The 26,279-nt window shown below is 39.2% G+C and overlaps 1 protein-coding gene across 1 annotated transcript in view; it reads left to right on the top strand.

The window, feature by feature from the left end:
* The window catches only part of THADA (THADA armadillo repeat containing), a 152,746-nt gene extending 128,040 nt beyond the window's left edge, over window positions 1–24,706 (top strand). Inside the window, exons 37-38 of the mRNA XM_014308577.2 lie at window positions 22,049–22,215; window positions 23,365–24,706. Of these exons, the coding sequence (XP_014164052.1) occupies window positions 22,049–22,215; window positions 23,365–23,703 (506 nt within the window). The 3' untranslated portion in view covers window positions 23,704–24,706. The remainder of the gene's footprint in view (window positions 1–22,048; window positions 22,216–23,364) is intronic.
* The last annotated feature ends 1,573 nt before the right edge of the window (window positions 24,707–26,279 follow it).

Genomic DNA, 26,279 nt, shown 5'->3' with positions numbered 1-26,279 from the left:
GATCTTTCCTATTATAGTGTCCTTACGCTTCCAGTAACAGCTCCTATCTTGTGTAATTCTTTGAAATGCTACATGAGCTCTCCTGGAGGAGAATATGAACTTGGTTTCTTGTTTTTCCCTCATGGTTTTGGTGAGGACCAAACCCCCAGTCCCCTCAGGTAATTATTCCATGCAGCTTTGGATCACTGAAATTAGGAAAGCAGTAAGCAGTGGAGTCAGAAATGTGTGGTAACACATGTGATACAAGAACCCTGTGATAATTGCAGCCCCAGGAGAAAAGCTCAAAAGACCAAAGGCTGATATATGGCAGGGCCCCTATCCTCTCTCTACCCTGCTATTTACCCCCAAACAAAACCCTACAAGCCCTACTGTTTTCTTATAGAAGGCAAGAACCTCTACTGTTACCAGTAAAGTTCACTTTTAAAATGTATTTTCTTCATACAGAGAAGCTTGGTTTGTGTTTTTAGTATGTGCAAAAGCTCATATTCAGTAGGGGAAGTTACTGAGGTTGGATGATGGCAGTCATTTTCTGAGCAGAGCAGGTCAAACAGAATCCTGTCTCACCAGAAAGGAGAAAAGCTTCTGTTTTCCTTGCTAAAAATACCAATTTAGCAGGTAGTTAAGGTTTTCCTACTAAGTGGAACAATATAATCCCCATCTGTAGCTGAGGGTATTGTGTGTACACTTTGTTGTTGTTTCCTCATGCATTGAGGTGTAAACCTCTGGCGGATTGTTTTATTCCTTTTAGTATGAGGGAGGGTACAGGAAGTATTGTATTCAGTGTAAAGGTAGAATAGTTGCTTTGAAATCTAATTAAATTAGTGACCCATGGCTGTGTAAAGTCTAGACCTATTCACAGCAGCATTTTTTATACAGGAGAGTTACTCCTTACAAGAAAGATGATTTGAGTTGGGGAAACAAGAGTGCTTTTTCCCTACTGGTGATCACTTTGCTAAATATCCTGAAAAATTCAAGTATCTGTGTTAGAACAAAAACTGTACTTTTTGGTGTCATTTTGCTCTGTGACTTTTTTTTTTAATCTAGAGAAGAATTATATGAAGTGAAGTTATGAGCTTAACAGTATTAGAGAAGTTTGAATAAGCTATTTTTCTACCATTATAGCCAAGCCAATCAAATCCTATAAAATTCTATATTAAAAAACACCTTTAGTCAGCTTAACCTTTATGTTGGTAAATTACCAAATTAACCTTAAATGAGTTTAAGGGCATTTTTAGTGTCATCAGCATTAGCATCAATTTAGCTGATTTTTAAAATTGAGCTGAATTAAGCTTAGATGAGCAATTAGATTTGCAAACTTGAGGAAATCTTTTGAAAGTACCTGAATGATTTAGCAGCCTAAATACTCTTCTGGAATATAATTGAGGACTTCAGGGGCTTTTTGCTACTTTTGTTGTGAAATAGCAGTTTTTTACCGAGATGAGCAGGTTAGCTCCTGGGCTCAGCGGGGTGGCTGCAGCAGAGCTTGTGCAGCCCATGGCAGGTAAATGGCCCACTCTGAGCACCACCTTCACTGGGTGCAGCGGGAGCATCTTTGAAAATCGGTCTAATGTTATTGTTAGATCTCTATGTTTTTGAGTAATTCTGAGCATAATGTAGTCAGTTTTAATCCACTGGCTAAAATTTCAGATATATTAACTCAGTTTCTTTGGTTCCATTTCATGTGCTTAAGAAATAGCAATAGCTGATACTCCTGTGCCAGGAGTTTCTGAGCAAATACAAAGTTCTCTTTTCTTCTCTTGGTGGTAGCTCATTTCTTGATAGAGTCTACTTTTTACCTATGGGGAAAATGATCAGTGAAAGTGACAAGTGTCCTGCTTTTTTGATTCACCAGCAAGGAAAAATGAATTTATTAGCTGGCTGGTTTAAAGAAGCTGACTCCACCTTCTGAAGTGACTTTCCACCATCCTATTGGGAAGGGGATGGCACTACAGAGCAGATTGAGTTAAGATTCCTGTGGAAATCTTCACTGCAGGGTGTTGACAGTTTTAGTGGCCCACACTACTTCAGGTTTATATTATTGTTTCAGGCATGTGGGAGCATTTCAGCAACTTTTAATTTGTTTATTGGCCAGCAAGTATAAATGTGTGTAAGGGGAGAAGTTAAAATGTGCCACTTGAGGTGGTGGTCGGAGAAGAAAAAATATCATTGAATTAGATTGAAGCACTAAAAGACTTTCAAGGTGTCTCTGAATTCTCTTCTAGACTTAGAAAGACTTTAGACCTAACCATCTGACTGGGTAGAACATTTCTCTGTGAACCATGCTGTCACCTTAGCATGGAGAACAGCAAAGCTGCTTGTTGCTTGCACCTCAATTTTCTTTTTCACACATCATTAGTGTAAAAGTCAAGGCAAATTCAAACCAAATGGCTTCATGAAACCTAGAGTAGGGGTGGCTGTCATGACTGTGAGTGGAAGCAGGTTTATGTGTGGGGGTTTTTTTGGCACAGTGATGGTGTAAATAAGCCTTAGCAGAGGTAGGGGAAGTTAAGGGACGATCAGACTTGCTATATTAACATTTGAAATAAACAAGGGGAGAAGAAATCCTGCTCAGATTTATGTTTCTTGTTCCTGTCCTCTAAAAATCTTCCTGTTGAACCTAAAGCTGTGCAAAAGTTTTCATACATGTGTGCCCTTAGAAGATCTAGTAAATCACTTGAGGAAGAGATAAGAGATAAGCAGTCTGTGTGATGTTAATGCAGCACAATGGTCTGGCAGTCATCATCAACACCACAGGTGATATCAGCAAATCATGGGTGACTGGCATGATCCCAAAACTTGTACCCCAAATGTCCTTTACAACTAGTCCATGAAGCATTTCAGGACAAGTGGCTCAGATTTCATCTACTCCAGTTGCTAGTGAAACAGCTATGAGTAAGTGCTGGGAAAACCTAAAATGCTAAATGGACCTTGGTAGTGTTTAAATGCTAAAAATACCATTAATATTGGTGGTGTTTAGCTGCACAATTAAAGCATCCTACATATTGCATGGGAAACAGTGAAGAAAGATATTTTACTTTATTCATTGCCTCATTTGCTTGTTGGCATTTGAAACTGTGTTCAAACTATTCATTAAAGTAAGTGCCAACTTTGTCCATAGCAAAAGGGGCTTTTCTTGCTCATATTCATCATTGGGTAAATGCATTAAATAGATTTCTTAAAGCTTTAGTTCATGAGCATGTCAAGTTAACCCCTCTCCCCAGACCTGTTTACTTGCCAAGTGCAAAGTCCGTGCTGTGGGATTGGAGATGGGAAGATAACTGGGGGTTAGAACCTGTGCCCAACTGCTGAGTGCAGTATACATGTTGTAAGTCACTGTGTCTCTCTTGATGAAATATAAAGAAGACATGCCAGCAAACTGTTCAGAACTCTCCTTTTCACATGATTGTTGTGTTCATGCTCTTGCCAGACTAGGGGATGGATTACCCACCTTTTGCTCTACTTCCGTGCCGTAGGTGTAGCCTTCCAGTGAGGCAGGTGGGAGGGCTGTGGTGAATAAAACAAATGTCAGGTTACTCTGATCCTGGACAAAGATTAGTGTGGAGGGTTCTACTTTTCTCATGCACTAGGTGGCTTGCCCTGATGTTCAGGTTAGGCTAATGGGCCTCTGAGGCCCCAGACAGCTCCTTTAGTTGTGGCTCTTAAAACCAGTTCTGGCAGCTGCCTGGCTTTGAGGAATAAGTGGTAATTGCCCAAACATAAACTAGGGAATTGCATTCATGCAGACTGGTTTAAGGATGCATTAACTGGCAAGATCATAGGTGATGAAATTTCCTTTGCTTGATTAAAGTCAAACTTGTGCATTTTCTTCTCTATTCTGACATTTGATTTTCCTCTGTTTAGAGGTTTGATGGAGGGGTTACAAAAAGCATGAAGTCAGAAGAACCTGGCTGTAGAAAGAGCTTGCTGATACTGCTGATTGGAGCTCTTCCACTAGCCAGCCTGAGAGTGGAGTGGTTGGTAGTGCTGTGGGTGGGTGGCTACAGCTGCATGCAGAATTCTGAACACTTTCATTCTAGACATGTGACTTGCTGTGATACAGCTGCTGTGGTGTGGAAAGTTAACAGCTTCCCTCAAAGGGATGAATTTCAGGTCCTTGCTAATGCCATGGGTAGGTAAAAACAGCGTTTTGGAAAGACCGTTTAAAATGCACTTATTACCTTTCATGATTTTCAAGCTGCCTTGAGAATTGCTTATAATTTTGGAACTTGTTGGTGAGAAAAATCTCCCAGACAGATCTTGTGATATGCCACGGGTTCTTGGGCACAGTCCAGAAGTTCTCACAGTGTTGTCTGGGTTACTAATGGAAAACTGCTAATCATATTAGCCAAAATATGTTTATGTTCCCTGTACTGGGGACAATTGGAAAGAAGGTTAATGAAATTTTTTTCTGGAATCAGCTCAAGGATTTCTTCCGCTTTGTGAATATTCTTGATAACTGCATTCTGGTAACTAGATGTGCAGCCCACTAAACAAAATTTCTAAGCCTGCTATGAAAGAGGAGCCTTTTGAGCTGAATGTTAGGATTTAAATAGGAGGCATTTATCCAAATGGCCTTTAAGCAGTAGAAAGCAGAATAGACATAGACAAGACCCATCCAGGCAGAAGAGAATATGAAAAAGATGCAATACAGTCAAAAGCAGAAAAAAATCACAGCAAAGCAGAGCTGCTCCTGTTGCAGGATGATTTTCTACAATTTTAGGTTTATTTTCAGAAGATTGTGTGTGGAATCTCTTTGATACCCTGCTACAAGGAATATGTCTTGAGGCCTCAGTGGAGAGGTGTAAATCAGTGGCAGCGGTTTGCAGTGTTCTATTCAAACATGGTGTAGGACTTTGTATTGAGACACTGTAAGGTGATGAGATCTCTTCAGTTCCATTAGATAAGGCCTGTTGAGGACAGGGGGAAGGTCACACAGCTGGGTGTGTATTCTGGGAATGCTCTGACGTGGGCCCTGGCAGAGGAGGCAGTGGGTGCTGCCCGGAATGACCAGAACACTCTGCAGAGTGAAGTGCACCACATGTTACTGAAGAGTAGTGCAATCCGGGAAAGGGAACATCACTGATAGGCACCCTTAAGCTGTCTGTAATTGTAGGATCATAAGTAGATAGGGTTCAAACAGAAAAAAAGACAGCATTCTCCTTAAAATGTTCAGTGTTGAACCTTCTGCTTAAGGGACCCTGACTCTGGCTGCATCATTTTATCCTTTCCAAGCTTTTAATAGTCAATACTTCTCATGCACCTGCATGGAGAAGGATTTATGTGGAGAGACAAATATGGAATGATGACCATTTAAATCTTGGCAAACTAAGTAAGTGGCAAATACCTGTGCCATTTGGTTGACTACTTGATGACTGTGATGACCTCACATTTAAGAAGTTTCTTCCAGAGAGCAAAATGACACGTGGTAGAGATTATGAAACACTTACTGTGGCTAGAAGCTGTAATTTGGGGTTTTTTTACATCTTCTGTAGCAATTCTAAGAAGGTAACAATTACATGTCAGTTGCAAGGATGAAAGAATTGAGGTCTAGGAGTGTAAATGAATTCATCTGGTCTTTCTGCTAGAATAAATTCTGGGCTGTTTCAGAAGCAGATTTGACTTATAGCCTGGTTGCGTAATATTTTTATACTAAAATGTATATTGTGTGGCTTTGTAATAGTATTTATGTTATGTGTGGCATTCTATTTTTGCATCCTTAAAATATCTCCTGTTGTTATGAAAACTTTTGGAAGATCTGATTGAAAAGTAATTAGGTCTTAAAATTGCATTTGTAGTACAATCGCTTCTTGGTTTAATGGTGACTCTTGAATAATGTTTAACTATCTTCCTTAGATACAGAGGAAGAGCTGGCTTGAAAATATGACTTAAATATTTTTGTTCAGAAAACTCTTCGGTGATTACTTTTGGGCTCAGGGACCCATCACTGAATTTGCTGACTGCCTTTTTTTTTTCCCTTTCTGATGCGAGTGTAGAGTAAGGCTGTTTGTTATCCACAGCTTACCTTCTAAACTTGGGAGTCTTTGTGTGTGAGTAAAATATTAATGAAGAAGCATTGACTTGAAGCCAGAGTGAATACACATGCTCCTGCAGTTCTGTATGAAACTTCCTAAGGTTATGAAGCCAGTTTTTCTGGTAAAAATGTAAAAGTGCTGTTCTTGTTAGCTTAGCAAGTGTGTGCCCTTTTGATATAAGCAAAATAGCACCATTGATGATCATCTTCTGCTTTGAAAGCATTTCACTTTATTTCTGAGAGAGATCTATGGTATTTCAGTCTAACAAAAATGGCTTTGATTTTTACTCCTGATTAATCATAGAAGAAGTAAGCAGCAGTCTTAATTATCTTCATTGAAAAAGTAATTTTGCGAACTAGGCCAGTAAACTGTGAAATCAGCCTCTGTAGAAGTAAACAAAAACTGAAGGACTGATGATATTCTTCTGAATAGAGCTATTTTGTGCTTTCTCTAAACAAGCTGGAAGTGCAGAAGACTCAGTGCTTTGGAGCAAATGTACTCTGCTTCACAAGAGCGTGACAGATTGTCAAGGAAGGCCAGGGGAAAAGAAATTGTACTATTCACCCTATATTGGCTAGTTTTTACGCCTAGGCCAGGAGGAGTTGTGAAGGTTTGCTGTTTTGGTTTCTTGTTTGCTTTTGGTAGCTAGCATTCTGCATTGCTAATTGTGAGCATGCTAATAATCAAGAAAAATGTTAAGCTCTGAAATCATATCTAGACTTGTGAAATATTATTTTAACAGATTAATTTATAGATGTAATTGAAGTTCTGTGATACAAGAAGTTTGCAACAGCTGGCCTGTAGCCTCTATGGTATTTTGCCACTGTATTCAGCTCTTGTTACCCCAAGGTTCAGATGTTTTATTTGAATAAATTGACTTCAGTCTTATTAGTTAAAAACACTGAAATGAAACTTGCACTTACAAGGTCGTAGCTTGTCCTTTATCGGTAAAAATGAAGTCTGGGCACAAATTGTGTTATTTTGCTGACCAGTTGCTGCAGTTCTTTTATTAAAACTGTTTCTTCTGTTACACTGGTCTATGAAAGGATAAAGATGTCTCAATCAGTTTCTTTTTGAAAAAACAATGGCTACCTGAGTAATCTGATATACAGGACAGGTACTATTAAAAAGTAACTTTTAAAGCTAGATTATATTGAAAAGTTGCCAAGCATACAACAATAGAAATCTTGTTACTTCAAGAAGAATTGTTCATCGGTTAGCAATTGAGAAAAGGGAATAAGGAAAAAAAGAATACTGGTGGAGGAATTAAGGGGAGTTGTGTACAAATTAAAATAATTTCATTTTAAATGGACTCACTTTCTCAGAGCATCCAGCTAGAGGTTAGTCATAGTTAGAAACTGGGATATGGAAGTTGGTAGTAGCTTTTTGATCCTTTGTTGCCTGTCACAGGTGAAAGCTAGAGCAAATAGGGTGCTGCTCTAACTGGGAGTGCACAAAAAGGCTTTGGTTATCCACAGCCTGTGACCGCCCCACTCCTCCTCAGATTGTTTCAGATGCAGGAGTCCAAATGGACATGGACCAGCATCTCTGATATTTTTGAGATCCTGCATATTAACTTCCCACACAGTGCAGTTGAGTACTGCATGCTGGAAGTTCTGAAGGGAAGGACTTGGGAGAGCCCTGGGCAGGCACATCCATATACTCATGGAGTTCCTTATGAAGGCTGAGCTGGAATGCCCATCAGATCCCAGAGGTATTTCACCAAGAATGAGGAGATGATCCATTCCTGCAAGCAGATTTTTGCACACAGAATTTCATTAGTGTGTTTGTGGGTGGGAGTGAGTGAGAGGATATAAATACCTTTGCAAACTAACCTAAACCACCACCTTGTTTTCACCTAAGTCAGCACTCGATATTTGTAATGACCAAGGTAATTCCTACCTGTGCCGGAGTCAAAGCGGCACCTTAAGAATGAAAGTTGGTTTTATTGTATTACTGATTTCCTGTGCCACAGCCTTCCCACTGATTTGGTTACTTTAATTCCTGGTGTATTGGTGGAGGGAGGTGGGGGGAAGCAGTTGTGGGACACAATGGGCTCTTACTTCAAAACCTGAGATGTGTAAAACTCAGTGTCTTTTTTTTTTCCTATAATCAGTTCCAAATGAGCGCTTACAAGGAGAACTTGGAACTGGCCTAGTTGAACAAATTGATTTCTCATGCTTGAGAAAGTAAAGTTAAACATCCTTGGGAAGCCTAGAAATGTAAATTTTGAGAACTAGACTTTTTATAAAGGGGTTTTGATTTATTAGATTTAGAGCAAGATTGTTGAAACCACCTTGAGGAGCAGAATTATTTATGGCAGCTGCTTACAGTACCAGTGTAATGCCACTTTCACATGTTTTTAATTTGGTTCCTTCACATGGTCTGTGCTGTGTTAATGATCACCTTGTCATGCTGCCAGTGGAAAACAGTTTTATAAATAATTCCCACTGGTAAGATGAAAGTGTTAACAGAAATACTTCAGTGAAGGTCTTGATTAACTTATACACTCGGCTTGATCACAGTGAAGCTTAGACTTACAATATCTTGTTACCAGAACTAGTAAAACCCATTCATTTTTTCATGTACTGTGTTAATTACCCTTTTACTTTCCTTCATGGGCAGATACACAGAGGCTGATTTCATGTTTGTGTTGAAGACCTCAGTTACACTTTTAGACTTCTTGCTGTACTTAAAAGTTCCTACCCAAACAAACCTAATCTTCCCTAATTCCAGAATCCATATATTATAATAGTAGACTTTCAAGACTATAGATTCTTGCATTTAGGTGTTCTATTAAACCTGCCTTTACTATAAACAGCTGAAGAAAGATCTTTTAATTTTTTTTTCTCATACTTACTGAAAGCTTGCTGTCTTATGTGCATGCATTAAGAGGCACAACTAAAAACTGAATTTCCAGAATATCTTCCTTCTTTAATTCAGATTCCCCAAATGTAAATATTCCAGTTAATTGCCATTTTGCAATAGAGAATACTAACATACCATCTCTGAGAAACATCAGGAAAACAGGCATACGCCACACTCTCTGAAGCTTAACAGCAATAGGATCACATAACCTGTGTTAATGAAGGGCCTTTTCTAAAAGATGTTCACAATGCTGTTTTCTATCCCCTAAAGCAAATTCCTTGGGGATTGGACTGGATGATCTCCAGAGGTCCCTTCCAGCTGTGAGGATTCTGTGAAAGCAACGTGTGCTGGGTAGGTCAGTTTATTTAGGCAAGATCATACTCAGGTGGGCAATAGTCTTTAAAGGGTATGTACCAAAATACAGATTATTTGATACTTTGGAGTCAGTGACCTCATGCTCCCCTAAAGCAAGGTCAGCACAGATCTTGGAGTTCAAATACAGTGGGTGTAGGGAGAAGCCTAGGGATAAAGTGATCTCAAGGGTGAAGTAGTACTTGCATACACACAGACGGAATTATTTTAGGCTGGTCTGTAGATCTCAACAGTGGTTACTTTTCAAATTCATAGGAGTAGAGGCAGTACAGGCAGTCTTTGCTTGTTAGCTGCCTTGTTTTGCAATGTGTTTTGGTTTTTAGCATGGACATATCTGTGCCGCTGTGAAAGGCTGTCACAGGGTAGAGGTAAATTCTCCAAATTAGGAGTTTTACTTGATTCTCACAATTTGTGATTAAGGCTCACCTAGTGCCATGGCAAGGTTAAGTAGAATGTGGCCTTTGCTGAAGGAAACTCATTTGAAATATACAGATGGAAAAATAAGATGTTAAAGACAGAAAAAGTCTTTAGGTTAAAGACACGTTTCAGTCACAGTGTGGACTGTAACTTCAAAACGCGTTACTAAGTGAAAAAGGTAAAAAGTTCCTTGAGCAGTGAAGTGAAGGAAGCTTAGGTTTGGTGGGTTTTTTAAATGGATTTGTTTTGCATGTAAGTGGATTTTCTCATGTCTGATGACTGAAGTTTCATCCTTTCAATAGGCATGACTGCAGTAGGGTCTCTTTTCTTTACCCAGTTGGCTATTTCATAGAAATAAAACTTAGTGTTTCATATTCCCATATCCTTTTTTGTCAAACTGGATTGAAACTGGCTCACAAGTTGTAGTGGGAAACGCATACAGAGAAGTATGCCTCCTGATTTCCTTATTTTGTTTAAAAATGGGGGAGGAAAAATCCCTTTGATGTTGTTTATTCTTTCAGATTGCCAGTCTGATTCAATAAAATATTCTAGAGCTGTTATTTTCTTCTGTGCACTGAGTGCTCCCTTCCTCTCTACCTGCACTTTTATTTCATTCTCCATGGTTCTTTCACCTTTTCACCATATCTTGAATTGACCTCTGTAAACTTACAGCCTTCTGCTTTTCTGTCTCATTTGTCTCTTGATGATTTGCTTTGTAAATTTAATTGTGTGAACTGAGTATTTTTATAAGGAGTGCTGATGGGCTGTTGGTATTAGGGTTGCCTAACACGACTCATTATAAAATCCTGGTTTTCAACTACTTGTGTTAATCCTTACTAGTTGGTACTGAGATTTTTCTGTACTGTGAGTATTTTTGTAAACTTTAATGATTTGGGTTTTATTACTGTAAACATGATTCTACATATGAAATTAAGAGGAAATGCTATATTTATGCATGCTGTGAAAAAAAAATTGAAGGCCTTTTCTTTGAATGCTGTTACACATGTATGCTTTGGATATGCATTTCTGATAAAACTGAGAAATAGTTTGACTGAGAAATAGTACTATAAAATGCTGTACTTTTCATATATATACACGCACGCACTCAATAGAAATTGAAAGGAGCCTAAAAGCTAAAACCTCTGAAGATTTTTGTGTTCACAAAGCAGCTTAAATGTCTCTGCTCCTGAAATGGTTACCTGCATTCCAAGCAGGGCTACTGAGGATGCTCAGTGCCAGAAACACTGCCTCAGGATTGTGCAACTGTGGCTATAGGTAGCTCTGGCCCAGACTGTGTTTAAGTACTTGAAATGATGAAGGTATAGATTTCTTTTTCTTTTTGGACCTTGGCAAATTATAGATATATGTTGCCATCTTCCTCCTCCAGCCTTTCCCCACACCAAGAATATTCAGAAGATTGCAAGGTCAGGTATCCAAATGTTAGGAAATTCAACTACGACCTCAGCTGCAAGTTGAATGTGATAAAGACCAGGATCACAAGAAGGGACATGCCAAAGCTATTTAGTTTTGCCCTTGTGATTTTGCATTCTGTCCCTGCCTCTCCCAGAGAGCTGTTTTGTGCAGCTAAGCAAGTCATTCCAAGCAGAGTTGGGAAAGAAGGTCACTATGCTGAATGCTTAGCCGAATACCTTGCAGGCATGATTTGCAGGAGTTCAGAGCACACACAGCTGAAGCCAGAGGGAAATGCATTTTGAATATTAAAGCATTATGGGGTGCTGACTCCTCAGTGAAACAAGTCATAATGTCTCAGATCAGACATCTAAAACCAGTCAAGATTTTTTCATCTGCATGACTGTCTGCTCTTCCTGCAGAATAGATAGTGCCATTCCTTCTCTCCATGCACATGGTTGTAAGTGATTTATGAAGCACTCCATATCGCAATGAATGACTGAGAGCCCCAGGTTACTCAGCCATTCTGTCTTCCATGCCTATTTAGAATATTTTGGAATATTTTGAATAACAAAGGTTCCAAGCCATGTATTAAATGTGTAGAGAATAGAAAGAGAGATTTCTTCCCTGTGATGGGGAAGTCCCTGGTGTTGCATAGTTCATGTCTGCATTACTATGTGAGACTCAAATGTTTTTAATTTTTGTCTTGTGCAGGGAGCACTTCCATTCAGCACACTGGGGAGAGCACTTAGCACTTAGTTCCTTCTCAAGTTGAAGAGGACCCAAACCAATTCCTTAAAGAGCTCTGAAGGAAATGGAAAAGACAAATGTAAAATCTGTATTAGACAAATATATTGGTATCTGTGTTGGGATTTTTTCTGAAGAACTCTGGTTACCGACTGAATACTACTTACCAGTCAAAGAATTTGTGTATATATTTACACTTTAAGCAAAACTAAGCAGCTCCTGCTCCTTACATAAATTTACTTGGACAAAGTCCTTGAAGTAACTCATACAGACCATGTTAGAATTTACTTATCCACCTGAGCATGCCAAGGCCTCTGGAATGCCATGTCTGCTGAAGATGCAGATGAAGTTGCAGGGAGCCACCCCACCAATATCTGAGATGGAGATACACTATCCAAGTCCCTTGGAGCTTGCCAGAGGATGCTCTGATGACAGCTAGAAGTTTCCTAGCAAATCTTGAGCCAGCTGGTAACACATGCAGACTACAGCTGTATGGAAATGCCAGAGCCTGAGGTATTTCAGTCAGAGAGCTGCAAGTAAGTCATGCGACTTCCAGAGAGGTGTAGACCTGCCCATGTAAATAGAAGTGTTCTGGGTCACTGAAGGTGCAAAATCCAGAAGTCACCTCGGTGGCAGGAACTGTGTGAAGTAAAAAGGGTGTGAACCACTCCTGAGGATTTCTTTAATATGAACATCATGTTGGGAAGAAACATGGAGTCCTGATTCTAGAAATGCCTCAGTCATAACAGGATGGTTAGGATCAGCAGGTCTTCAATGTGAATCAAAACTTGTGGTAGTAGAGTGAGGAATATGTGTGTGTAATCTCATTTCAGAGTATTTCTGAAAGAAAGGGCAAAAACCAGTTTGCTCTCAAGAGAAATCACTGGTGCATCATCTTCTCATTGAAAAGAGGCAGTGGTTCTCTCATGGAGTGAAAATGCTCTTGGAAAAAAATCTTTGGAGATGGGTATTTTCCATTCAGGATTGAGACTTGGGGCTGTTTACCTGTTCTGCACCTGCAGGGGAGCTGCCCCTAAGTTCTCCTTAGATCACTGCCCCTAAGTGACCTGTAATCACTGAGTTGTTGAATAGGATAAACAGCACCTGCCTGTCTGTTTGACTGCAGCTCAGTAGCCTGGCTGACTTTTTTTATTGGAATGTCAGAAAACTTACAATGGATCCCACAATACTGCATTGAAAGCAATTTGCAAGTTGGCATTGGAAGGCGTTTTTATCTTGACAGAAAAAAGCAAGAAAATTCTCTTGGTCATTTTTACTTAGCACTGGCAGTGTGAATGTTTTGTGATCCTGGTAACTTCTCACATTTCAGACCATTTGCAAATTTAGTTGTATTTTCATAGCATTGTGTATCTGTGTCCATATATCAGCAAAAAGATAAAAATAATGTGAGCTGTTCTTTACACACATTTCATCCCTTAGATGACATCTCAGTAAGAACAGACATCTGGACTGTATTGGAAGCTTTTCATGTAAGGGTGGCTGGGCTTTTTTTTATCAGGCATTCATATAGTGAATGGTTTCTGTGGCCTTTTGCTCTTTAAGTGTATTCTCTTACACGGTGAGGAAAGGGGTTTAGAAAATTGGCCAGTAAAGAAGTTGAGACTCTGTTATGAATATTTTTTACATTATTATACAAAAGATTTATGGCACTTTCCATAAGAGCTATTTTATGATCACTTCTTTTTGAATGTCACCCTCTTTTAACAAGTAATATGAAACTAAGATAAAAATTAAATCTAAACTATCCTAAAAACAGTGTCCCCCCATAGCATTTTATATGAGGTATCAGAAGTGATGCAAAGACTGGGTTACGGAGGTTTCTGAGTTGGTTTTTTTTTGCTATTCTGCTCAAAAATACCCTCTTTCAGTAAGTCACACATGCACTTGAATCAGATATGTTATAGTAAGTTAGCGTCTTCTCTGCTCAGATGTGCTCCATAGCCACAGTTTGCAGCAATCTGCAAATCTGCCTTGTTCCACCCTTTAGAGAGAACTGCTGGAAGAAGGATGAGAAATACCAATGTAAGGTAACATGTAGGAGAAAGTGTAGAACAAGATCAAAACATGTTGTAACCTAAGAGACCTTGAAAATTGGAACATTTTTCAATAATGTAAAATTACTCTAAATTCCAGTAATTCAAAAATGCAGTTTCCTTAGCAGTTGTCATCAGCTAAGTCAGGCTTGCATCTAGAACGAGAGTTATAGTGCCAAAAAATTTAGTGTTATATCAGTACTCATGTAGAAATAAATAGCATTTTTATGCTTGTTTTTGTATCTTGCAAAAAATTCACTGAGATACACTTAATAATTCACATGAATTGGCTAAATTAAAGAAGGAGGAGAGAGAACTTTTGCATTGAGACTTATAATTGTCTTAGCAAGATTTACTGGTGTGTCTGGAACTCATTAAAATCAGTGTGTTTTGCAGGGGGAACTTTATATTACATCTTTTTTAAGAATTATATTATATAGAAAATGTGTGAGTACTGTGAGTTTTTACTTTGTATTCCCAAATTTATGTCAACGCCTTAAAAGTTGTTGTCAGCCCACTTACACAACATTAGATCATCACATGGATGAAGGAACTGTTTGCTTTCTAGAATACAATGCCACTAATTAAAGTTGAAAGTGAATGGACTGAATTAGAATCAGCTCATCCATCAAACACTGGCTACTGATTATTTACTGACAGTGTTTCATTTAGCTCTATTAATTACTCAGTGGCACTGTTATGTAAAGGTCATGCTTGAAAAATTAGGAAAGAATACATGAAAAATTATTTTATGTACTCAGTGCTGGAGTCTGGAAGTGGTAAATGTTAAACAGAGTGTTCATGTGAATAATCTATTAAATGTGCTTTTTCTTATCAGCATTTTAGTTGTGAGTGAGTAAACAGGACAGCAGCTTACAGATCTTCATAGGCTCCTCATGCAGACTGTGATGGTCATGGCTGTGGCTTCATAGAAATAAAGGAAAGTTTGCCTTCCTATTACTGCTTTTAAAATACTTTCTGTTTTTTTTTTTCTCTGCCCAAATTATATGCATAATTATAATAAGATTTTTTTTAGTTTTTTTGTACTCATTACCCCTTCTTTCCTTATTCCTTTATCCTTTAAATAATAAGCCTCTTACCATCATTCCCCAGATGTCACTCTGAAATTCCATCTATGATACAGAAGTAAATGTGTCTCCTGTGTTCCTACAGCAGAGCTGTAGCATACAGCTCGTTCACATTCAGTAACCTTCATCAGTGCTAAGCAAAAACTTCTGTATAGTTGGTACATGCAGTAACAAGAGTCTTCAGTTATACATTTAATTCTAATAATTTATACTAATTTGGAAACCATATTTACCTTCATTTTTTCCAGTAAGTACATAATTTGAGTTTAAAAAACCATATGTTCTCTTTGGCAGTGTTTTGAAAATTAGCTGAATAATATTTTTACCTTATAAAAAGGAAAAGCATGAGTTCTGTGGGGTTATGCAGGGGATACTGTCTTTTTGCTGTTTAAATTAGAAAATGGCTTGGAGTGGGGGAGGCTCTGCAAAAGTAGTAATGTAAGAGGTAAAGTCCAAATGCTCATTTCCTCTGACAGATCTGAGCTGTGGTTGTTTTGTAATAAAATCCTTCGTGTACAGGAGCATGGCTTACATGGGAAAATCTTATGTATACATACATATATATTTAAAAAGTAAAAATAACGTAGTTACTGAGTTGAAAAATACTGTTCAGTTCACATTCCAAAAAAGGGCTTGAAAAGATGATGAATATGTGTGTGCTCTTTTGCACAAGAAGGGACTTTAATTTTCTGTTCAGTCCTGAGCTGTAAGTTTCCATACTAATCAGACATGTTATTAACTCAGATCTGTTTATAATCAAAGTCAAAGCTGAGAGCAGCATCACTGCTACTCTACTCAGGGACTGCAACTATTAAGAAATTAGTTTTGATTCGTTTGTTTTGTAATGGTGTTGTGTTTTGACATCGTGTTGCGTGATGTCAGGAAGGGCCTCTTTTTAAAGCCATCCCGAAAAAGCATGGCTATAAAACAGACTCAGGCAGGGAAATGGAAAACATATGAAGCAGTTATACGTCATCTAGGGAATGATATTTCTCGAGAGGATAGAAATGATCTAATTGCCTTTGATTTTATGAAACACTATGAAAAGGAATCTGCTTATATATTAGATTTTACATAAATGGTCATTTTAAAAAGTGGAAACTTTGATGTTTGTAACTTAAATTGACACAGTGCAATTGCAAGAGCCATCTGCCAACCATCCAGATGCAACAGTTACCATTTCTGCATTTTCTTTCTTCTTAGTTTTGGTTGGTTAGTTTTTTGGGTTGATTTTTTTTTCTTTTGTTTTGCTTCTCATCTGTCTTCTTTTAATCCTAGTGCCCAGAAGGGTGATATTGTAGAGACTGGGTGGGTATGAACACCCCTTTACTTACCTTTATTCTGCCCTGCTGTTTTTTCAGTGGCAGCATTTCATGTCTGGTGACACCTATGCATTGTCTTGCTGTGGAATTGCACAATTCCTGCCTACCTCAAAGTAGAATGTATTTCAACATAGGAATTGCATTTTCTAGCCTCACTTTATTTACCAGCTCTTTTAACTCTTGGGTTGGGCCAATGGGATTTTCTTCTTTCTTGAATTTGAAGGCTTTTTAAATTTTATGAAGTCTAGGCATACATAAACACATCATTTTAAGTAAAAAATATGTCTGTAGGACTGTCTCACTCAGCTCTCTTATATTTCATATGCTGAGAATAGAATAAGCTTGATTATTACTGAACACCAAAAGGAGGACAATCTTTATACAATAAAGAAGTGATTAGTGTTTAGGTGAAATTTTCCATTTGCAAATCTAATATTACAGGTATTAGTGACCGTGATGCTGAATCTGCCATCATTTGGATGAGAACCTGATATCTTGCTTGATACTCTCATCTTTTGCAGTGACGTATCAGAAAACATGAGATAAATCCCCAGTTTTGCCAAGCAATCATTCAATGATCTTTGTTGCTTTAAAGGTCCATGCCTTTGTCAACTTCCCTCTAAGTAAGAATACTACCTCATTTTGCTGGGGTGTTGTGAGGTACCATAAATACCAATTTATAACTTTATGGGCAGCACTTTGTGCAAGAAAGTAAAAAATATTTTACCAGTTCAGATGGTAATGGTCTGCCTAAAATACTTTCTGTAATTTTCCTTGCAGAACTTGAATATTTTCCTTGAAAAATCACTACTGTTGGTACACTGTTCTTTGTGGGATTTTATCTCTGAGCTGTTATACAAAGCTTCCTTGTGGATTCACTTCTCTTTCTGTTTCCTCTGAACACAGTATATGTTTACAAAAATTGGATTGTTCTTTGATCTAGAATGAACTTCAGTTAACAATTTGCAGTATAAAAACTACAAAATGCTTTGTTAGGCAAGGAATATGTTCTGATTTTCTCCTTTGCCTATATTTTATCATGGTTGTCCATAAAATATGTGTATATATGCTCTTAATACATCCTTTCAGTTCCCCATAATATCACCGAGGCTTTAACAGAGAACAATTGTATAGTTGGAGGACACGTAATAGGCTACTAGAAGAAATATTTACATCTGGCATGATCAAAGCTTTTGGACTATATGAATGTGTACGTGGGAGGTCTAATTTTTATGTGGGCGGGTTCACAAAGACCAAAACATTGCAGTACTTAACCCCTTTCCCTTTATGAAAATTCAATTCCTCAAAATGAAAAAAGTATGTAGTACCTGATTCTTATCTTTATTTTTCATTTTGATGAGTAGTATTAACTATTCTGCTTGCAACTACTTGTTTTAAGTCATAGAGAATTTTTTTGGTATTTCAATCCCTGTAGTGGCTTATTTACTAAGATGCTTATCTTGCTCATGATGTTTTTGCATGTTGGAACATATGCACATTTTCAAATTTAAAGAAACTCACATTTTTAACACAGTTTTGATAGTCTGTAGAACTGCTGTGGAAGGAGCTCTGCTGTTATTTTTGGTTTATAGCACTAGCTACATCTTCAGGTTTGGTTTTTGTAGGTTTAATTCTTCTGGCAGTAATCAGCTGTGAGCCCTGGCTATTTGAATTGGTTTTTTATTCAGTTACTTTAAATAGTTGCATTATGAAAGGCTATTAACACTCACTCATTTAAATAATCTCAGCATTTTGTTTGCAAGGCTCTGATGGGGACATTTGGGATGATGGCTGACCTGGGCTCGCAGCTTGCTGAACGGGGAGGTCTCGCTCTCCCTTTGGCTTCTTTCCTTCCTCCTGCTGTCCTGTGATCTTCCCTTCCCCGGCCCCCAGCTACCCCAGTTCTGACTGCAGGGTAACCAGCTCAGCTTGCCAGCCAAGCAGAAGAGCCCACACGCCAGAGCTGCGTGCCAAATGCCTTTTGTGCTGTTCTGAGCCTTAATTTACCAGGTGATCAGCAGAGTACCTGAGCTGGCTCCCAGCTAAGCATCAGAGGCCTGTGGGGCTGTGGTGAAAGGGAAGCCACCTGCCCTTTTTGCCCCTGGTGAACTTGCATCTTGCTCAGAGCACTCTCTGAAGTCACAGCATGAGTCACAAACGCAGCATCATGTGTAATATGTGGCTTCTTGAAAATCAGCCGTGCCTTTGCAGGCAGATGATGATGTGAGGAGCACTTCTTGTAAACAGTGAGGACCGTACATTTCTTTTGACAAGACACACATCTTTTATGGGTATCTTCAAAGATTCTATGCATGCTTACAGCATCCCTGGCAGTTACTTTTAGAGTTGCAATAAAACATTTTCCCCCTGTAGAAGTGTTTTTACCTGTTAAATCATGGGTACCTATGTAAATTTGCTTGCTGTTACCCATTTGCATTACTTCAGCACTCCAGGCTTAGGAGAGTTAATGCACTCCTTTTGAATATATGCTATATCTCTTCATTGTCCTTGTAGCATTGACAGTCCACAAATCTAATCCTGAACTAGTCTAGCATCAAATTTGTGTAAACTGGTATCAAAGTCAGTTAATATCAGGGTGTTCTGTAAGTAACAGCAGCTGAGGGAGCATTTCAGATACAATGGGGCCATTCCTGATACTCTGCAGGAGTGGATGGAATGAGCGGGTGGAAGTGAAAATTCTTCATCTGCCAGACACTGGTATGCTGAGTCTCTGTGAGCACCTGAAGTACCAAGATGCTGCTATGCTAGCTTCTCTAACCCAAAACCCTTGCAAGGTAGGCAGACTCTTAGCCAGATTTTGGAACCCTAAGTTATAGTGTTTTCAAAGTGATGTTGCTTTGTTTTCTCTGGTCTCAACATCAGAACTGACACACAAGTTTTGTTGATTAGTTAAATGGCATCTGCAGTTCACAGATAGGTGGTCAGTGTGTTCAGGATCTTCAAGTTTTTCCTGGGTGCTACATATCCTTTCCTGTATTCTTTTCTCTTTTTTAGTTTGAAGAAAAAAAAAAAAACCAGCAAGAAAAAAGGACTTGCCATTTCCTTTGTTGCAACTTGTAGGATTCTCTACTGGACTGCTATACTCTGTGACCACAAAACTGCCTTTTCTTCTGTGTCATGCTGTTGAAAAACTGCTAGCAAGCAAGTTTAGTCTGAGCAGAACCTCAGCATGACTTGTTTTGCTACCTCTTGGTAGTTTTCAGCATGGTCACGTAATACCACAATTAGAGGCTCCAATCTATTTCTTGATGCATTTCTCAGCAGTTCAGCATTCTCATTCACAAAGAGAGCATCACTGTATTTATTTATACTTAAGGAGACTAAATGTTAAAAAGGCCCCAGAACTGGCAGTGCTATCTATGATTGGTCCTCCAAAGCAACAGCTAACTCAGCAGTGGGAAGTATCATGTTTGGTTTCTAGCTCCCAGCATCACCTAATCTGCTAAATATTCCAATACAAATAAAGTGGCATAAGGAAAGAGGCCTTATATAAACACTTAAAATCGTAGGCATTCAGGAATCATCATAAAACTCAAAAATATCATCAGAATTTGAAAAAGCTGACTTTGTAAGCATTCATAACCAGGATGTTTCTTTCAGGCTCAGAACACCACACTCCATTTTGATCTCTGTTTTTTCAGCTCAGAAAATTGCCAGTATTGCTGAGGTGTCCCTATTGCACTTGAATGAAACTGTTTCCTATCTAAGCCTAAGCAAGCCAAAACAAAGAAGACAATCACTGTGTCCATTATTTAGAGTATCAGACTGGTACCAAATGGGGCACAGCAACTGGGAAAGCAAGGGCTTTTTAAAAAACAAAACAAAACAAAAAAACAAAAAAAACCCTCAAGCAAACAAACACACACCCCACACACAAAAAAAAAAAAAAAAGAAAGGAAAAAGAAAAAAGAAAAAAACAAATAAAAATCCCCAACAAATTCCTGGAGAAGAGTGTCAGCAAAAACAATACTTAAAAACCCCAATACCTAAATAAATGAGATGGAAATGTTGCACTACAGCACTTCTAAAGCACTCCCCCACAGAAAAAACTCAGGGGTGTCCTGATAATGTAATAATTCCTGACATGAAAAACACAGATTTGAACATTTGATTTTGCTGTCTACCAGAGACAAACTGTGTATGTAACATTATTAGTGTCACTAAGAGATTGACTGCCTGCCTTCCTGTTGCTTGTTCAAGGAGATTTCCATTTACCCTCATCTAACTCCAAGATAAAGAAGGGACCATCTGTTCTTTCTCCTTCACTCCCTTCCTTATTATGGTCCTTTGTCCTCATCATCTCAAATACTAATTCATTCTCCCCAATGTCCTCAGTACATTGCCGGGTCTGTCAAGTGCATGTACTCATCTTTCCATCGGTCTGTTGTGCCCTTAGATGTTTCCTTACTCTTTGGCACGTGTATTTGCCTAATCCTGGTGTTTTAATGTGAGTTTCTCTGCTGTGCCAATGCACTCCAGAAAACCTGCAGCTGTCCTGAGGCCTCGGGAGGGGTTACAGCACAGAGGTCCATGCTCTAGCTCTCAATGTGGGTTGTGAGGGAGAAGTCTTGGTGGCACTGCTGTGCCTCTTCCATGTAGATGGTTGTTCTCCTTCAGGAGACATGCTTAAATACAATCACACACAAAAAGTAAGGTGTGCCTTCCATATCTGTATGGATTTTTACCAAATTCTGACTCTGCTGTGTTGTCTGCTCCCAAATTACAGCCTTCAACAATGGCATGTCCTTATGTACCACTATTTAGACCATTCAGTGAACATTTTTCAGTTTGCTGGTGACTATGGACATGGATTAATTTTGCCAAAATCCTTTTTGCAGTAATAGGGATTTTAAAGAGGCTTGTCCACTAACCCTCCTCTTCTGGTCCTCTTCCTGCAGCCCTTTTAAAAAGAAAAAAAAATTGCATTAAAGTTACAAGTGGAGAAACTCCTACCTGTGGACACTTGTGGCATTTTTATATACTCCATTATCAAAGGCAGCCCTAGGACCCAGAGAGTTAAATCAGCATCTCCCTAAATGAGAGCAGTGAGGAAGTTCAGGGAAGAAATGCATTGTGGATGATAGCTTTGTGTACAGCTCTGGCATGATGCCAAAACCTGTATAAATATAGCTCTGTGATGGGGTCGTAAACAGTGTCTGCCTTTCCCTTCTCAAACATCTTTTCTAAGCCTGTCTTCGTGCCTGATCTCTCTTACATGTGTGTGTGTATGTATATCTTATTATATATAAAGAGATTACACACTGAATGATTACTCATTTTATATCCCAGCCCTTTAAAAGCATATCATGTGTTGTAGGTTTTGAGTTCCAGTGAAAACCTTACATGAGATCTAAGGCATAGCTGTTGTTTGGCAAAAACAGTCACCATGGAATAGTGACAGGACTGTGTGGAGATGTTTCTAAGAGACATATCTGTATATTTAAACCCAGATTAATAAATGTCACTACATGGGCAGGAGAGGAAAAAAATTAAGCATCAGCATTTTCAGTGGCTTCATGTATTATTCTGGAATTGAGTGAAGGCCCCAAGTGGCACAGAAGTAAACACCCATCTAATTTATTTGCAGTATAATTTATCATTCTGCACGAGTTTGTGTAAGTTCAGCATCTGTTTCCAAGAAATCATTTTTGTGCTGATTTTATTTGAAAATGTTTGCGGTCTTGCTCTATATTCTTACACATATTTTCTCTCAACAGATTTTGCCTTTAGGATAGTGAATGCTCCAATGGCCCTGGACTTAGCCTTTGGCATAGTGTGTGAGCTGCTCCAGCGATGGGGAGAGATCCATGCCGGTGTCCCAGTCCTGCTGGAGTGGCTTTTGGGAGACGGTGACCTGCAAAGTGATGGGGAGACTCCTGCCCTGGTAATTTTAACAAGCAGTTGCTATAGCATGTTAGAAGCACTACAGTTCTGAAGTCTTGTGGTAGGAATAGAATGAAATGTCTCATCTGATGAAACCTGATAATTGCTTCTGCAGTATTAACTGATTTACAGTCTTTTAAAGAATTCACATGGATCTTATTTAGAATGAAAAGAGTTTTATGTCTGTTTCGTGGTAATACCAGCATAAAATTAAAGAGATCAATAAGCAAACATTGAAAGAAATCAAGAGTTACTTCACAAGGCATTGTTGACTGAAACATTCTGAGGCTGTAATGTATTTACATTCAGTATTATTGCAGATGATGGCTTCCCTTGAATTTAAACTGCTGTTGGGGGTGCCAGGCACATCTGGACATTCAAGACCAATGCTCTACCAATGCTGGCTTTCCCAGAGATGGCATTTGAATATTTGTTAACTTTATGGCATCATCCATGTGACTGGTTCCGCACAACACATGAAACAGTCTTGCTTACATCAGTCATTGACTTCAGGACTGTTTCTGTAAAGCTTTGCCACACTGGTCCTGTGAAAGCTATTATAAATTCACTGTGTTCTTTCTGTCTTGAAAAGACTGGAAAAGTCAAAATAATGCTGGAAGGTAAACCAGCAGGAGCAGCTACATCTTTGAGAAGTTTGTTGGCAATTAATATGACCCATGAAATATATAATGAATCTTTTCTTAAGTCTGTAGTTTAGGTGTGCATTTCTGATGTTTCACTGACTGATGCAATTTTCATTTAATCCAGTCAAAAAGCTCCATGATATAGCAAATTACCATAGTGCTTACAGAGGTCTCTGTGAAATATAATACTGTTTCATAGGGGAAGGCAAGCACATGTGAAGGATTAGGGCTGCTATTTACTTCCACTATTTCCCAAGACTTGTGCCATAACTGCCTCATCTTTGAAGGTAAAATTTCTTTGGAAAAGTAGGAACCTTTTTACTGTGTTTTCCCAAACCTTTAAGAAAAGGCATATGAATGTTTACCTTGTTTTTTTAATACACAAAGCTGTTCTATGACAGCCTCAGTCATCATTTCTATATATATCCTTTTCCATATCTTTATGATTTTCTCGTTATCAAACCACAAGTCATTTTCTAATCACTGTTGGTTTTCTTTTTGTTAAGGAAGAAGATGATTCCCTGTTTGATAAAGGAGAAGTTAATTTTTGGGCAGAGAAGCTGACTCATGTGAGACAACTGAGTAAGCATCTTCTACATCTTTTATCAGTGACTCAGCTCACCTTACCAGATCATGGGGAACTTAATCATCTATCAAGAATAGCACTGGACCAAGCCCAGCGCATTGAACACCTTCTTGGAGCTCTACCTCCAGTTCCAGAGTTTTCCAGAACTCCAGAATTCACAAGATTGGCTATTCAAAAGGAGAGAATATCAGTCTGTCTTAAAATATTGAATCTGCTGAAGCCTGATGACACCTGCAAAAATGAAAATCTGGAAAAGTAAATTACTAAAACTTCGTCCTCAGGGAGCTGCACACATTACTGGATGGGCAGGGAGACCATTCCAGCAATGTTCAAGGAATCAGGGATTGCTGTGATGACTTCAGGAAACCTGCAGTACCTTCAGTATTCAGGCTAGAACTACATTTTTTGTATTAATTAATTGTGCATTGATTTTTTTTAATGGGACATGCAGTGGAAGACTTTTCCTTTTAAATGCATTTGTTAATTTCATTCAGATGAGCATTGTTTATTACAGCTACTGTAGGAAGTAAAGCAGCTAAACTTAATATTTTCCATTCACCCAGGTGCAGGCCACCTGTAGTTCTGTTATGTTTTGTTCCACATTTTTACCTCCTGTATTTTAATACCAAGAAAAAGTTTATTTTTTTGGTCTCATTTCAAGATGTAGCATGTGACTTATGAAATTAATATGCTTTTTAAAAACCTTTAAGTGTTTCTAATAGAAAAACAAACTGTGACTTCTTTGTTTATGGCAATTTTTAGAGTATATTTTAAATTTTACTGCATTTTCCTCTGGAGGAAGACAAGGATTTTCACTTTGGTAGTAACCTTGTTTTGCACATTGAAACAGCACTAGTTAGATTTCTGCATGCCTCTTTTCTCCTTTAAATCAAATAACTACTTTCATAAAACGGCTCTAAAATGAAGATTTGCTGCATTCAAAACAAAGCAGCTGTTCCATTGCAAACGAAACAGTTCCATCTTTACTTCAAACACCTTGCTCTGCAAGCAGGCCTGGAAAGCGAGGTCCTGCCAAGGAGCGGGGAAGGTTCCAGAGGCGTTTCTGTGCTGCAGCCCTCACTTCTGGGAGATGCTGGAGATGCTCTCACCAGCTGGGGCAGCTGTAGGGACTATTCTGAGTGCTCCAGGGCCTTGCTGTGTCTAAAACACAAAAAAGCTTGTTGTGCATTGAATGGTTTCTTTCTGCGAACTGGAATTGGGTTTTGATTCGAAAATGAGACATCAAAAATAAATAAATAAATAGTGACGTGAAAAGGTTGTGTTACCTTCCCATAGCTGTGGAGGGCTGTGACTGGACGTGTGGCTGGACCTGCCATGACACGGATGTGCGGCCCTGTACGCCGTCATTTCCGTGTCCTTGGAAGAAGAACATGCCCGATGAACGCCTGGTTGCTTTCAGCCTCTTCAGCTGATGGTGACGAGCGCAGTTTAGCCCCAAATCTCTGCTGGGCCCGCTCTCCCGCCGGGACGGGATCGGGATCGGGATCAGCCCGGGCAGGGTACGGCTTGGGCCGGCGCTGCTCGCAGTGCTGGGCGCTGCGGTGCCCCATAGGCGATCGCTGCTCTCTTGAGTTTAAATATTCTGCTGTAAATAAAGCTAAGCTGCCGAGTTGGGTCCAGTGGACATCTGAACACTGCACAGAATCACCACTTAAAAAAGCCCAACAAACAGAATTTAGGAATAAAAGTGTAGTATTTGCTCTAAGTTTCCAGGATTCAGGGTTACTTATATAAGAAGTAATTTATGGTGAAACTTGAGGCTTCAATAGGCAAAAGAGAAATGTTGGAATCTGAAATGATGTTTCATAGAATGCTCGCTATCCAACTTAACGAGCCATGCTGTGAATTAGGCTAAAAATTCATTTGTATACATCTGGTTTGAGCTCCTGGGGAAAGAAAAGCCCAGATTGTGTCTGGAAGCCACTCTTAAAAAATAGTCAAGACCTGTACAATTTATTAACAGCTGCTGATTCTGCCACATCTTTCCATCATTTCTGAACTAGTGTGGCAACAGCTTCTGTAGTAGGAGACAAAAAGAACTTTGTATGTATCAAAATCACTGTAACGTTCTGAGACCTTGCTCATGTCAGTGGGTAGCATAAGACTATGTAGTAACATTGGCTTCTTTTTTACTTGTGTAGAATTTAAAACGCATATGCACATATATTTGAAACTGGCAAATCGATACCTGCAGCCAGGGGAGAGCACAGTAATAGACCCACAGTGACCGTAAAACTGTGAAGCCTTGAGGACTTGGTTAATCAGTTACCAAACAGCTCGAAAACTCGGTCTTCCTTATTGTGGTTTTAAGACACAACTGGAACCTCTGTCATCCCGCTTGAGTTTATAAGAGAGCAAATAAGAATTATATCAGTGCACATACATTTCACCACACGGTGCTGATGACGGGTTACTGTGTAACTACTCAATGAAGAACCTTTAGACCCCGAGGAGCGATTGCAGGAGAGAGTTAGCAAAACCTAATGCCAGAGCACTTATCGGCCGTGTGTTTGATCAAAGTCAGTTTATCAAAGTATTCCTCCCAATGGCGTTGACACATTGATCCGTGTATGATTGTCAGAGTAAACTGTTCCCTCGGTTGTCTGGCGGGCAGGATCAGCTCCGAGGTGATGTTTCCATCGCAGGGTTGTGTGGGAGGAGGCAGAGTTTGAACTCGGGTCAGTGCGGAGGCGACTCCGACCGGCCCCGGAGAAGGTTATGGGAAGCGATAGGCGTTATGGCTGCAGCCCCGCGTTCCCCGTGTGCGGAGCAGCGCCTGTCGCCGGGACGGGAGCCGTGGCCCCGGCAGGGCGG

This window comes from Geospiza fortis, unplaced genomic scaffold (genome assembly GCF_000277835.1).
Source record: "Geospiza fortis unplaced genomic scaffold, GeoFor_1.0 scaffold41, whole genome shotgun sequence".
Taxonomy (NCBI): domain Eukaryota; kingdom Metazoa; phylum Chordata; class Aves; order Passeriformes; family Thraupidae; genus Geospiza; species Geospiza fortis.
Note: the sequence above shows the minus strand (reverse complement) of the source record. Positions and strands in the feature narration are given on the sequence as shown.